This window comes from Tyto alba, unplaced genomic scaffold (assembly GCF_018691265.1).
Source record: "Tyto alba isolate M040663 unplaced genomic scaffold, T.alba_DEE_v4.0 Super-Scaffold_2, whole genome shotgun sequence".
NCBI classification, from domain to species: domain Eukaryota; kingdom Metazoa; phylum Chordata; class Aves; order Strigiformes; family Tytonidae; genus Tyto; species Tyto alba.
The window spans coordinates 58,563,538-58,576,264 of NW_024881282.1; the positions used below are offsets into that span (position 1 = coordinate 58,563,538).

The following is a 12,727-nucleotide window of genomic DNA, read 5'->3' on the forward strand; positions in this document are numbered from 1 at the left end:
TGACAGCTCTCTGAGCTGCAGGTCAATCCATAGGGAATCTGCTCTGCATTAGAGTATTCTGCCAGAATAAATTAAGATTGGCAATTAACTGCTTCAGAGTGCTGTCACGGAGATCTGACTGACGCATATGTCTCAACATCTATAGCTAAAAATCTCTTAGGCAGAGAAAATGATACACGATTTCAATATTATTGGCTAAACATGGAAAACGACTAAAAGCAGTTTAATGACGAGATGTAAGAGGTGGATCAGCAAAAGTCTCATCACACACAGCCTTACCCTAAAGCCCTGCCCCTGTTCCACTTTGAATTGGAGATACAGATAAGTTAGTAGTAGGAACTGAGCTTTTGCAGAACCTACAGCAATCCTGAAGGTTTTGAATGGAACAACTGAAAAACCCCATGCAGCTGGTAGTGCCAGCGCTGGGACACGGACACCTCAGTTGCTATGTGGTTGCAAGGGGCCCTGGCACAGCTCGGCACTGGGCCATCGCAAAACCAGTCCTGGGAGAAGCACCAGCTGGGGACAATGCCTAATGGGTGGTTTGTACACAACAGCCCTGGTGTAGATAGTACAAGGTTTATCAGCATGAAAACACCATTTGGCTCCAGCAGTACAAATCAGCTGCTGCATCCCATGAGTGCTACCGTCCCGCGGCAGCTCACAGGGAGCTGTCTGGACAGGATAAATCCTTTGAGTTGCGTGCCCCTGGGAACTCTGTGCTTTTATATCTTTCTCCCTGTGAGAACCAGAAATGAAGGCCACTGTGCAGCTAATCCGGTTACTGGCACGGGGATCCGAGCCACCGCCGCCGGGTGCCCCCCAAGCCCGCTCGCTGCAGGGCTCGCCAGTGAGGGGAGCGCTGCCTGCCCAGTTCGGCTGCCAGGCGCTGAAATCCTCCCCCTTCACACGACACAGGCCTTGATCTGGGAAAATATGTGCTTCTCTCCTCTTCTTGGGGTGTGAGGAGAATTCAGTGTCTTGTGCTGAATGCATCATTCCTGAGGCCGGGGCGCCGTCCCCATGGCTAGCCAGAGGCTTGGTGCTCTGAGGACAACAGAGCCCTCCACTGCCCTCCACTGCCCCTGGGGCCACGTCAAACAGGTATTTCCCGAAGGCTTAAACACTGGCCTGCAGCCAGGTGATGACCCCTTGGTGCCGTCCACCCCTGCTGACCGTGGCATGTGCCCACCCGCAGTGGCGTGCCCACTTGGACCACCAGTGAGGGTCTGAGCTTGCCTGGAGCTGGGCAGCCAGGGGAGGACAGAAGGGCTGGTGCTGGACTATCTCAGTGCCACAGAAACACTTTGCTATGCACTGCTTTCAGCAGGAGTCAAATAACTCTGAGGGATGGAGGTGACATGGGTAAGTAGCTGCACTGTGACAGTCATCCAGAAGGGACAATGGCCAGCCAGTATCTTTGCATTCTGTTTAGATTTCCTGTTCTACCAGCAGCTAATATTGCATGTTCTCATGTCTGCTGCCTGATTTGGGAGAGAAAGAAATGATTTCATACCTTTTAGTAAAGCAGATAGTTAGTGGCTGTGACAACACACTAAAGACCAAAGGCATCAGGTTTTAAAGAGACTATCAGACTCTTTAAATAAGACCGGTATTCTTATCAGTGCTCACTGGGGATTGCCTGTTGAAGTTATCAACTAAATCATGAGTTTTCTAAGTGTGTTGGAGAACAAAAATTGGCAGAATTACCAGTGTCATCCATATGACAGAACAAACCAGAGTCAAGATCAACTAAGGTGAAGGAAACACTTTTCATGACATCCTTTAGAGCAGACTTAGTTAACTGGCATACAGGTAAAAGAAAAACATACTAACCTGTCAAGAAAAAACAGTGATACTTCTGTTCGAGATGTGAACTTTATTTTTTATTTCCCATTCATGTGGACTTCTGTGCTTTCTATCCTTCTGGTTTTGGAAATAAGAATGTTAAAATAACAAAGCAAAAGGAATTAATGGTAAAAAAGTTAAAGAAAAATGGATCATTGCTGGAGGAAATGGAGGGGGGCAATCTTCCTCTGCAAGACCCCACCGCTCTGTGCAGAAGGCAGGTGACTCCCATGTAATCCCGAAGTCCTAACACCGTGAAAAGATTCCGCTGGATGACACGTGCAAGGATGGAGCATACACAAGTGCTAGAAGCTACAGAAATTTATACTGCTGCCAAAGGAATATCCTTAGACTATATTGTACTGTTGTAACCTGAAAGATAGACATTTCTGTGATGTATTTAAATAAACAAAAATCTCCAAACAATAGCATTTGGAACAATTTCAAGATCTGTACTGGAATGTATCTGGGTATTACCTGATATCTATTATTTTAATTCCAATAGGAAGTGTAGCTTAATGCAATGCTGAGGCAGATCAAAACTGGAAGATCTGGTCTTCAGCCAGATATCTAATATTTAAAGGCATATTTTTTATCATCTTCTCTAGCTAGAGGCTCTGAAGTCTGGAAACACAGAAGTCTCACAAACAAAAACAAGCTGTTCTTTGAAGGGTGGAAATAATGAACCTTTTCTTCTACAGGTTTATGGTTCTATGCCCCATTCGTCCCCTCCTCGCTCTGTCACTACAATGATCTCAGCTTCCGTCCCCTGCCACGCCACGTGCTTGGGCCTCCCCCCTGCCAGCACTCGTCCCATGCAGGGATAACGCAGGGCAGGGCAGGGCTACACAGGACCTCATTCCATCCACACCCTTGCTGTCACAGATGACCACATCACTGTTAGGAAATTAGAAAGCTCCAATTCAAAAGACAGTTATTATATTTTGAGTAACATTAATACATTTATTTAATTGTAATTTACTTTTCATTCATAAAAAGGACAAAGCACGGTCCTGCTCTACTCATTTGAAAAAAAAAAAAAAAGATAAAAAGTAACTAAAAAACAGTTCAATATTCATCAGTATCAAATAATAGTAATATCAATTTTCCTGAAATATAAAGAAACAACAAGTATGTCTATCTATATAAACTTTAATTAAGAACCTTGCGTTTTAAAGCAGATGATACATTAGTTAGTTTTTCTTGACAACGATTTTAAACTGAAGGTCCCAGTCAAATTAACACAATTACGTGAAACAGAAAAATCTCCATCTGATCAGTATGTGAGACCTACCTCATCTGTGCTGCTGATTTAAAAAAAGAAGTGGCTTTCCTTCCCAGGTCATTTCCATGCAAAAACTAAACAGTTTTGCTCTTTACACCTTGTATTAGAAAAGTAAAAGGCAATCATGCATTTGGCAAAATATTTAGTTGTGGTTGTAGATTATATAAAAATGAGTCATACTGCAAAAGAACTAAACCAAATGAAACACAATAAAACACATTTTTTTTGTACAGAAGGCTTACAGCGTATTAGTTTCTTATGTATGAAGACAGCTCATTTCTCTTTCAAATAATTACACACAATTTATGAAACTCAGTAGTGTTTGACACTTTGACATTCCTCTATAGGGAAGTTACCACTTTCACCTATTTAAAAAATTTTCATCTTGTAACAAATAGTTAAAATTAAACAAAAACAGTATTATTGATATTTCTTAATGAAGACTCTACACTTTTACATGTAAATATATAGTACAAAATTATACAAATAAAAGAAGGGGGTGTAAATTATTAATAGACCTATTCTTGCTTCATGTAAATATTATTATTATGGACCTCTACAGTATCAGTTCTAAAAAGATAAAGTCTATTTCTAAGTAGCTAGCAAGGTTGTGCTAATAAAATATGATTCAAAGCTTATAATTCTTGAAGCATCAGACATTGCACTATTACTTGAGCCAGCTGATTCAATATCACTGTGTTTCTCCAACATTCACACTCAAACTAATTCCCACCACACCATGGAAAATGAAAGGAATGTGCATTTCTTTAACAACTTAAAAAAAACCAAACAAACCAACAAAAAACCCAACACTGAAACACTCTAGACACAGTCAGAACAAAAACATTCTCTATCTCTATTAGAGTTCCCATTTTGCAAAGGCCATAGTAAACATTTAGCTTTGACTCACAGTTGGGATCTGACTTTCATGTACTAACACACAGTTGGATCATTCAGTACTCTATCAAATAGGGATATGGTCTCAGAACTTTAAAACTCTTATTTACAACACTATGAACATTAGAATAATATCAAGTTCTTGAAAAAGCATATAATTCTCCCAAATGTATGCCTTCATTACAAGAAGGTAACATCTGGCATCTGCAGCATAAAAATGTAAATATAATAATTTTTTTACTGTGCTACTCTGTTTTTGCCATTTATTGTATATCTTTTTCTTCTTTTATATTTTAAATCTTTTCGCTTTAAAAAATAACATACGTTTCCTACCATTTCATGGTCCACTTGGCTGATCTTAACATGGACTCCATCTCCAAACTCCTAAGTGCTATATTGCTACCTTAATAATAGTCATAGTAATAACACTAAATCAAAACCAATACATTACGCTGCTTCCCTGAAAACTGAAATTTGACTCCTAAAATCAGCAACAACGACCATAACAGAATTTTTCAACAGAATTGCCTTACGAAAAGTATATGGTAATCTTGTGTCATTGAAGCACAGGTAAATTCCTTTAAACTGAGCATGCTATGCACATCTCAGGTGTTCTGAACATCCTTAAAATAAAAAATCCCTTGTCACTGCCTTTTATTTCAAATTCTTGAAATTCTATCCAATAGCCTCAAGAAATACAGCTCTAGAAAAATGAAATGTTTTTGCTTTGACTGTCTCTCTAAAAACCAGTAATCCCAATAAATGATGATGGGGCCATTCAAAAATATGCAGTACACAAAACATATAGGATAGTACAGACGGACGTAGTACTCTTACATTTATCACATACAATCAACATTTCAATCTCTATTATATTTCACAATTTGTTATTCAAGTTAAAGCACCTACGTATGGTGATTTTACTTTCACTGTACAGCCTATGTTATTGGGTTTTAACACTGTAACTTGCCCCATTGGACCGAATCATGCAACTGTCACAGATCAGCATAAGTGTTTTATAAGGCATATTGGAACAAGTTAAAAATATTTCTTAGCCTTTCAAAAGTTGATTTACTTCATGAAGGAGTTCCTGGATGCCTCTGTCCTCTTAAAGTTCATAGGAAATCGGTAGGGTAATTTATTTTAAAGTGTAATTTATTTGGCTTGGGATGGTGCCACAGGAATCAAAAAGAGTCGTGGTCCTCCTCTTCAAAGGGAGTCCTTTGTGTCAGGCGGAGGACAAGGTAAATCCAGCTACATTCAGAATCCCGAGCAGGCGAGGACACCCAGGGCAGGCACCGCCAGGACCAAGAGCAGAGTCGGTACTCCAGCAGCGGCACCTGTGCGTTGAACAGATAACAACAGGGTGTTGGTCTTACTTCAGCATTACCCATGGGGGGGTGGGGAACAACCTGGGGTGTGAGCAGGAACGCCGGGTATGAAGGCTGGAAAACCAGCTGGAGTATCTCAGCACAGCCCCTACCTGTACGGATAATCGGAAACAGAGAAAGAGACTTGTGAGAGTACAGTGGAGGAGTCGCCCTCTTGTTTGGCAAGAGCTGTTTATGCAGCAGGTTTATAGGAGCAGAAAGGCCATTCAGAACACAGCAGTGTATTTTGATTTTGCTGGTCCAACAAGCCAAGAGGTTATACCAGGAGGTAAAGGGTCAAAATAAATATTTAAACATGTGAAAACAAAATTAATGGAGTCTTTGAAATGTGATGAAGCAAAGAGACACCTTTGGAAATGTTAATGTTCATATGATCAGCAACAATCTGAGAGATGTCAAAGAGCCTGGTTCGTTTGTTTACCTGCCAGATTACAAAGTCCAGATGGCTGACTTCTAGCAGTGTGGCATTTATGTCTGTTAAAGTCACAAGAGTCTTTCTTAAACGAATATTTTAAGACAAAAAAAAAAAATATTGACAGCTTACAAATTTTACGTGTCTCTCTCTGGCAAACAGGCATAAGAATCGCTGTTTTGTTAAATGGCTTATGTTGCCATAGTCCAGCTTCCTGTTAAGAAGCATCTATATGAGAAAATAACCCAGCCAAACTGCACCTGGCTGCCAGTCTTGGAGATGGGCCAAAGGAGCTGCAGAACGGGCTCTTCTTTCATCCCAGAGGGAGCTTGTCAGGTTAGGATGGGCAGGTGGGCAGCGCGGGACCCAGATTAGTGCTCATCTTGCTGTTGAACACTGACTAAAGACAGAGTGCTTACAGCTGGTGGTGACAGTCCTGAGGAGCTGCTGGCACCGTCCCACCAGACTGCTCTCCAGAAAATGTTCTTCTGAATGAGGAAGAACTATACTGAAAAGGTAACACATGAACCAAACGTCTCAGATTTCATCAGGCAGCCCCATTTTACCAACAACAGACATGGTATGATGAATGTCAAGTATACTTTCATAGAATTTAACGTCCCAAAAGAGCATTCATATTTTCTCCTCAGGCCTCGTGCAAGGACAAGTAAACCACATTACCTGGTCCAGCACCATGAAGGCTCTTAGAAAGACAGATCTGGAGGTTTTACATGTCTGCCTCAGAAGTTTCTGCATCTTACAGAATAAATGAAGAGCTTAATTCTTCATCTTGTGTCTATCTCAAACTTCCTATTAATAAGGTGCTTTATTAATTTAAAGTTAGCAAAACAAGATCTCGAGGGTGAACAAGATGCTCGTTTGAATTGAGAATTTGGCCAAATAAACACCTGTAAGTTACCTTCAAGTATTTATTTCTTACAGTACTTCTTACCCACAATAACAAGGAAAAAGTAAGGAAACTAGATTGAAATTAAATTGATTGGTAACAGAAGGCATTTTTTATAAAGTTTGTGGACTAAGTCCAAATCAGAAAACTCTGGAGTTTACCAGCTCATCAATTAGCTATGGATATATGAAAGTGATAGTATTTAATCACTTGTGGTTCCTACATAGATAATTGCAGGGATTTTTTCTGATGGGCTTATCACAATGTCTCAATACATTGTGGGTCTGATGCCCTTCTGATCAGCATCTCCTCTGATGTACTATACGTGTACTGTTTACAATTCCAAGATGAAAGTTTTGTCCCCCAAGTGTGTCTTAACTAAGGGTGATCATATACACTCCCAATTTTTGTACTGGGCAGAGCTTCTCCTCTTTGCAGAGCCATTTAATTGAGCCTTCATCTGCAGTTCCCCATATTCATAGCACTATCTCCATTCCTAATTTGGCTTTAATCAGCCCCACTCCAAACAATGGCAGTTTTCAGGCAATTGTTTGGAAAGCCATTTGGGAGCATGCCTCAAACTAGAGCACTTAGTCTTCTTCCCTCACAACTGTCTTATTACAGTACTTCCCAACTAAATCTTGAGCACTGGTAAGGTGGGACCAATCATGTTCCCCTGGATATACAGTAGATGTGTACCACTGGAGAGAGCTGGTTCTAAAGATATCTTTCATCCAGGAGTTCTTTCCCTAGAGAAGGTGTTAGAGGAGTGTGTGCCCTCCCTGTCTCAGGAACAGAAGTATGCCAGTATGCTTATGAGGTGACCAATATGTACAGTCTGTCACCTAGCAAATCACAGAAGAAAAAAGGGACCATGAGCCACTAGCAACCAGAAGGCCTGACTTGTTTACAGTTGGCTTTCAGCAGGGAATTTAAGTGCTATTAGAAAGGCAGATCTGAAAGGCAGTGTCTCCTGACACATGGATGAAGCTCTATGTAGACCCCACCAGGGATATATTCAGAAGACAGCCTCCAAGATGGAGACAATTACTTCCCCTCCTGTTTCTACCACAGAAGGTGGAAACAAGTATTTTCACATGATCCTGGTTTCTCCATTGTCGCACCAGGGAGAAAGTCAGTCCATGAAACCAGAATTTTAGAGCTTTCTTCACAGAATTTATTTTAAATTTCAGTCATATTCCTCTAATTGTCCCCATTCTTTCTAGGTCCAACACCCTATTCCTCCTGACCCTGATCCTCACTCAGATCAAGTCTTTCTGCACCTTCACTCTCTTCCCTGTCCCCCATACTAAACTTCACTTCTTCCTCTTGCTTTTGAGACCCCAAAACCCTTCTCTGCTCTCATTCTCACCCCTTCCCCTACTGTTGTATGGATGCATTCCAAAGACAAGATTTCTTCCTAAATCCTTTCTGATATCCCAGCACCTGGAAAACCAAGACAAGAGACCTACCAATCCTTCTTCATCAGCTCAATTCAGTTGTAGAAAGTACATTTCTACAAATAGTACATTTTTTTCTATAGGTAGCAGTACATCCACCTCAGTGAAAGATAAAATGAAGAAAAATATTGGAAGATTGCTTTTGTATGTATCCATAAAGAGAGGAATTTTATGCTTAAAAAGAACATAAATGGATGTTCAAATATATTCTCTTACATAACAACTGCACATTTTGGCAACTGTGAAAGTACGGGAATATATTCATCTGTATTTTTTAGTGATTTATGAGACACATTAATCTTTTCTGTAGTCTTTATCCCTAAATATCAAAGTAGTAGTTTTCAATGAATGAATAATAGCCGTAGAAAAAATAATCCAGATTTCATATTTAAGAATACCCACAGAAAATGTAATCTGCCTTTGTCAGACCAGGACAATACAGTTGGAAAGACAACTAAACTCACATTTTGAATGCTTCTGATGAAGGAAAACAGGAAAAAAAGTTTGCTGAGTGAAGTTGAATGGTGAACGAGTATGAGGAAATTTCTATTTGCATGTAACTATTCTACAAAGAGAAAGAAATAATAAATCTTCCCTCAAGACGTGCTTGCTGGCTCCAGAATGAATTGCAATTCACCCCATTACAACAGTTCCTTACAACGTTTAGGCACTGTTGCAGAGAAATATATAACAGCTTACCGCAATGAAGCAAATCCTACACTTAGACATCACATTAACAGACCATTAGGAGGACAAATGCACATTAAACAGATCATCTCTTCTTTTTTCGTGTTAGATTACTGACCCACATGTCAGGAACCATACTTTACTGGAAACCGTTCAGCAGTACAAGACAGCGAGTACACTCCTGCAGCTCATGAATGGAAATTAATGTAAGTTTTGCCTGAGTACAGACTACAAAATTTAATTCTGTGCAGTAATGCAATTGTGATCTGTCAGTTTTAACAATCTTTAAAAACTAGAGAAATGCCAGATAAGGACTTAATGAATGTGTACAAATAAAAATGTGGATGTAAATTAAAACAAAAGGATTATTAAGCTCCTTCTGAGGTCTGGCCAGCTATGGGCTGAATATATTTAGCATGTAAAGAATCATTCACTCCTCAGTGTTATAATGTGTTATCTCTCCTCTCAACCAGCAATCTTGCATATCCAGAGTGCATGCAACTGCAAACTACAGTCATCAAAGTCAAGGCCAAAACCAAATCAGTATCACACGACCTAACTACCACTCTAACATACCGTATGTGGACTTCATATCAAGAGTTCTCACTTATTTCAAATAAACAATGAAACACACACCTTAAATCTGTTTCTCTTCCAACAGCGCCAAGCAAAAGTTGTGAAATCTTGCAGTATTCCCATGGAGGCCTTACTACTGTCTGCTATAGAGTTCCTGTAATTGGTATTTTTAAGCCCAGGACTAAACTACCTACAGAAACATATATATATTCAGAATGTAGCTTAACGCTGAATACAGTTTGTATGAGATGCCTGCAGTTAACTAACCGTTTTCTTGTCTCCTCAGCAGCCTTTCTCACAAGTCGTTGTTTGAGTAAATGAAGAGAATAACTGCTGGATGGGTTTTCCTTCAGCAAGATGTTTGCATATCACAGGAGCTCCTGGTAAAGTCTCTCTAATCTACAGCTTGCTATTTATATTGTAAATTCTGTGTCGTCATCTTAATCACATAAAGTCTAGGATGAAATCTTCTACACTTCTGAATGGAGATCCTAAATTTTACTGATATCTTGAACAGTATGCAACAGTCTTCCAACTATACTCAAAAGAAATTAAATCAATTTAATGCCTAAATGAAACAGGCATTAAAACAGTTCAGACTTTGATGTATTTCCCAAGCCTTTGTAACAATTTGTTATTAAAAATACGTCATTATTTCTTTAAATGTTACTTATCTTTATGATATGACATTTTTGGCCCCTTTCCCAACATCAGTATCTTTTTATACTGGCTTGTAAAAAAATAATAATCTAGAGGCCTGTTTAGAAATCTTACTTTCATCAGATCTGTGAACCAGGAAATTAGTTACTGGTCATCTGTGAAGCTGTCATACATGAATAACTTCTCTTTCTGAGTGGGAAAGTGTTTGCCCTGCCAACATACACAAACTACGAGCTATTCCTTGGCTAATCATGAGCTGATGCTGCTGTGGAAAAACTCTTTCTCTGCTTTTGCTGTCAGGAAAGATTGTTCAAGAATTAATTTATATTAAATGACATCAGTTTTCTTAGTTTCCAGGTACTGAACATCAAGACTGTTCTAGTTTGAAGAGTGTGCTTTTAAAGTATCTCAGCTGTCCCCTTGGATACCCTGTGCAGGACTGGATTAGAGGTAATGCAAAGTAAAACCTGACATGAACATATAGTATGGAGCTGGATCCTCAATGCTGCTGTTTCTCTCTACAGATCTACTTCTCTTGTGCTGCACAAATTATTCAGGTAGATGCAGACCAACTATCTGAATGATACAGTCACTGCAACACATTTTTCATGATACAAGTTATCATACATTTAGTAAGAGTAAGGAAGAGTTTTTTCTTACCAGGACTGGTATTTTAGGATTCACAAAGGATTTAAGTTTGTAATGTGAATTTTGTAACTTGTTAAAAAATAAGTCTGCCTTTGTGTGTCTTTTGCAAAATAGATTTACTTTCTTTATGAAAGTTTGGCCAAATTCCTACCCATTTTCCTGTAAATAATATTCTCCATTTGGTTCAGGATCCAAGGACTGATCTTTCACCACAGCTGTCTATATTTATATCTTTCTTTTTTACTTTAAGAAAGGTAAATGCAAAGCTTTCTCATATTCTGTTTCTCCTCGATTCTAACTAAGCTTGTCCACTTCTCTGGGAAAAAATTAGGCCACCTAAAGAAAATAAAAGGGATTTTTCCTGCTCCATTTTTTAGTTTCTTTAGCATCCATTAGGCTTCATTAATATCTGTTTTCTGAGTGTTTTCACATTTACACAGGTAGGACAGATAAGCAGGAAGGGAGGAAGTGCAATTTCTTCAGGTTAAACTAATAGAAGAAATGGGTGGGTTCGTAGTTCTGTCAACTGGCTTCTGAAAAGAAATTCCACTTGTCCCAGCTGGAAATATTGTTTTTATGAAAGACTACTGCAAAATAAATAGGTAGTATCAGCTGGCATGATTTAAATTCTGCTATCCCTATTCATGGTAAATGGAAAATAACTGAACTAATTAGAATATGCTTATCATGCATCACTGGCATCACTGCTAAGTCATGGGTCCAACTTTCCCTTGTCTAGGAATACTTTTCTTTGGGCACAAGGAAATGTTCCTCTTGCCTGTGCCATAAACCTTTCAAGAAAGGTGCTATGGAGTAATTCATAACCTTGTGAATGACTGTTTTGCAGCAGAGTAGATGTATAAGATGGAAATAATCTTGTCTGTGCATCTGCCCATGCTTTGTGTTGTGTTAAGGTTTGCTGTGCATCTGCAGAACAGTCTTAAAACTAGTATAAGAAAAAGAGAAAAAAAAAAATAAAATACATTTTTAAAGCGCTGCTGATGGTCTGGGTGGTTTGTCCATTCCATGGTGTTCTCCTACTTGAAAATCCATATGCCAGAGCCAAGTGAACCTTGTTTTGTTCTGGCAATGGCACCTGGCATGTTGGCAGCATTGGCAGGCAGCAGCAGGGGCTTCTTTTCCATTGACTCTGGCCCTGGTACAGACCTGGGCTGCCAAAATGAAAAGATGCCTTGGACTGTGAGGAAAATGAGATAACTTCCAGCCGGTGGGCTATTACTTAGTTGCCAATAAATGTAGATTATTTCTCAGATATCTCTCTCCTTTCACATATAATAATGTTCCTTACAGATTCTTTTGCATGGAGAGTTAAGTAGAAGACCACAGGCAATATTTTTAAAATGTACTCTTTTTAAAGCACTATACAAAAAAGTTCAAGAACAGTTGTGGAGGTCCTCCTGTGACTCAGGAAACAGTTGTAGTTGTACTTCACATGAATTTTGTGAGTTTCTGGATCACTTACATGACTTAAAGGCTTGTTATACCTCTCAGCACCTGCCCCATCTCTCCAGTTCTGAGTGGTCATGCCAGACAAACTGGCTCACCAGCAGCACCAGGAGCACTGCCAAGCCAATTAAGGCTGAATCATGTACTCAACTAGGACAAGGTGTTCACTGCTGGAAACTGCCTGCTGAAGCAGCAGGAGGAGCTTGGAGCGAGTTTTGGTAGCTAACCCCTACAGAAAAGCTTATCTGTGATTATACTGATTGTCTGGTATGGCAAAACACTTGGCTGTGAATGTTCCCACACAAATGTATTCTGCATTGCCTCAGAAAGTATGGTTGATATTCAGAGGAATTCGATCATCCTCTGAGGAAGTCACTGACAGGTTTTTCATCAAAAAGGGCTACTTTTTCAGGAAAAAAAATGGGTGCCCAGAAGAGAAAGCTTCATTGCAACCCTGAAAAGAAGGACAGATCTTTGTTGACCAGCTTG

General features: G+C 39.6%; 1 protein-coding gene across 1 annotated transcript in view; it reads right to left on the reverse strand.

Annotated features, from left to right (window-relative positions):
* Positions 1-2,785: 2,785 nt before the first annotated feature.
* CNTN1 (contactin 1) overlaps positions 2,786-12,727 on the reverse strand; it is a 261,654-nt gene continuing 251,712 nt past the window's right edge. Inside the window, exon 25 of the mRNA XM_032999800.2 lies at positions 2,786-5,370. Coding sequence (XP_032855691.1) covers positions 5,291-5,370 — 80 coding nt within the window. The 3' untranslated portion in view covers positions 2,786-5,290. The remainder of the gene's footprint in view (positions 5,371-12,727) is intronic.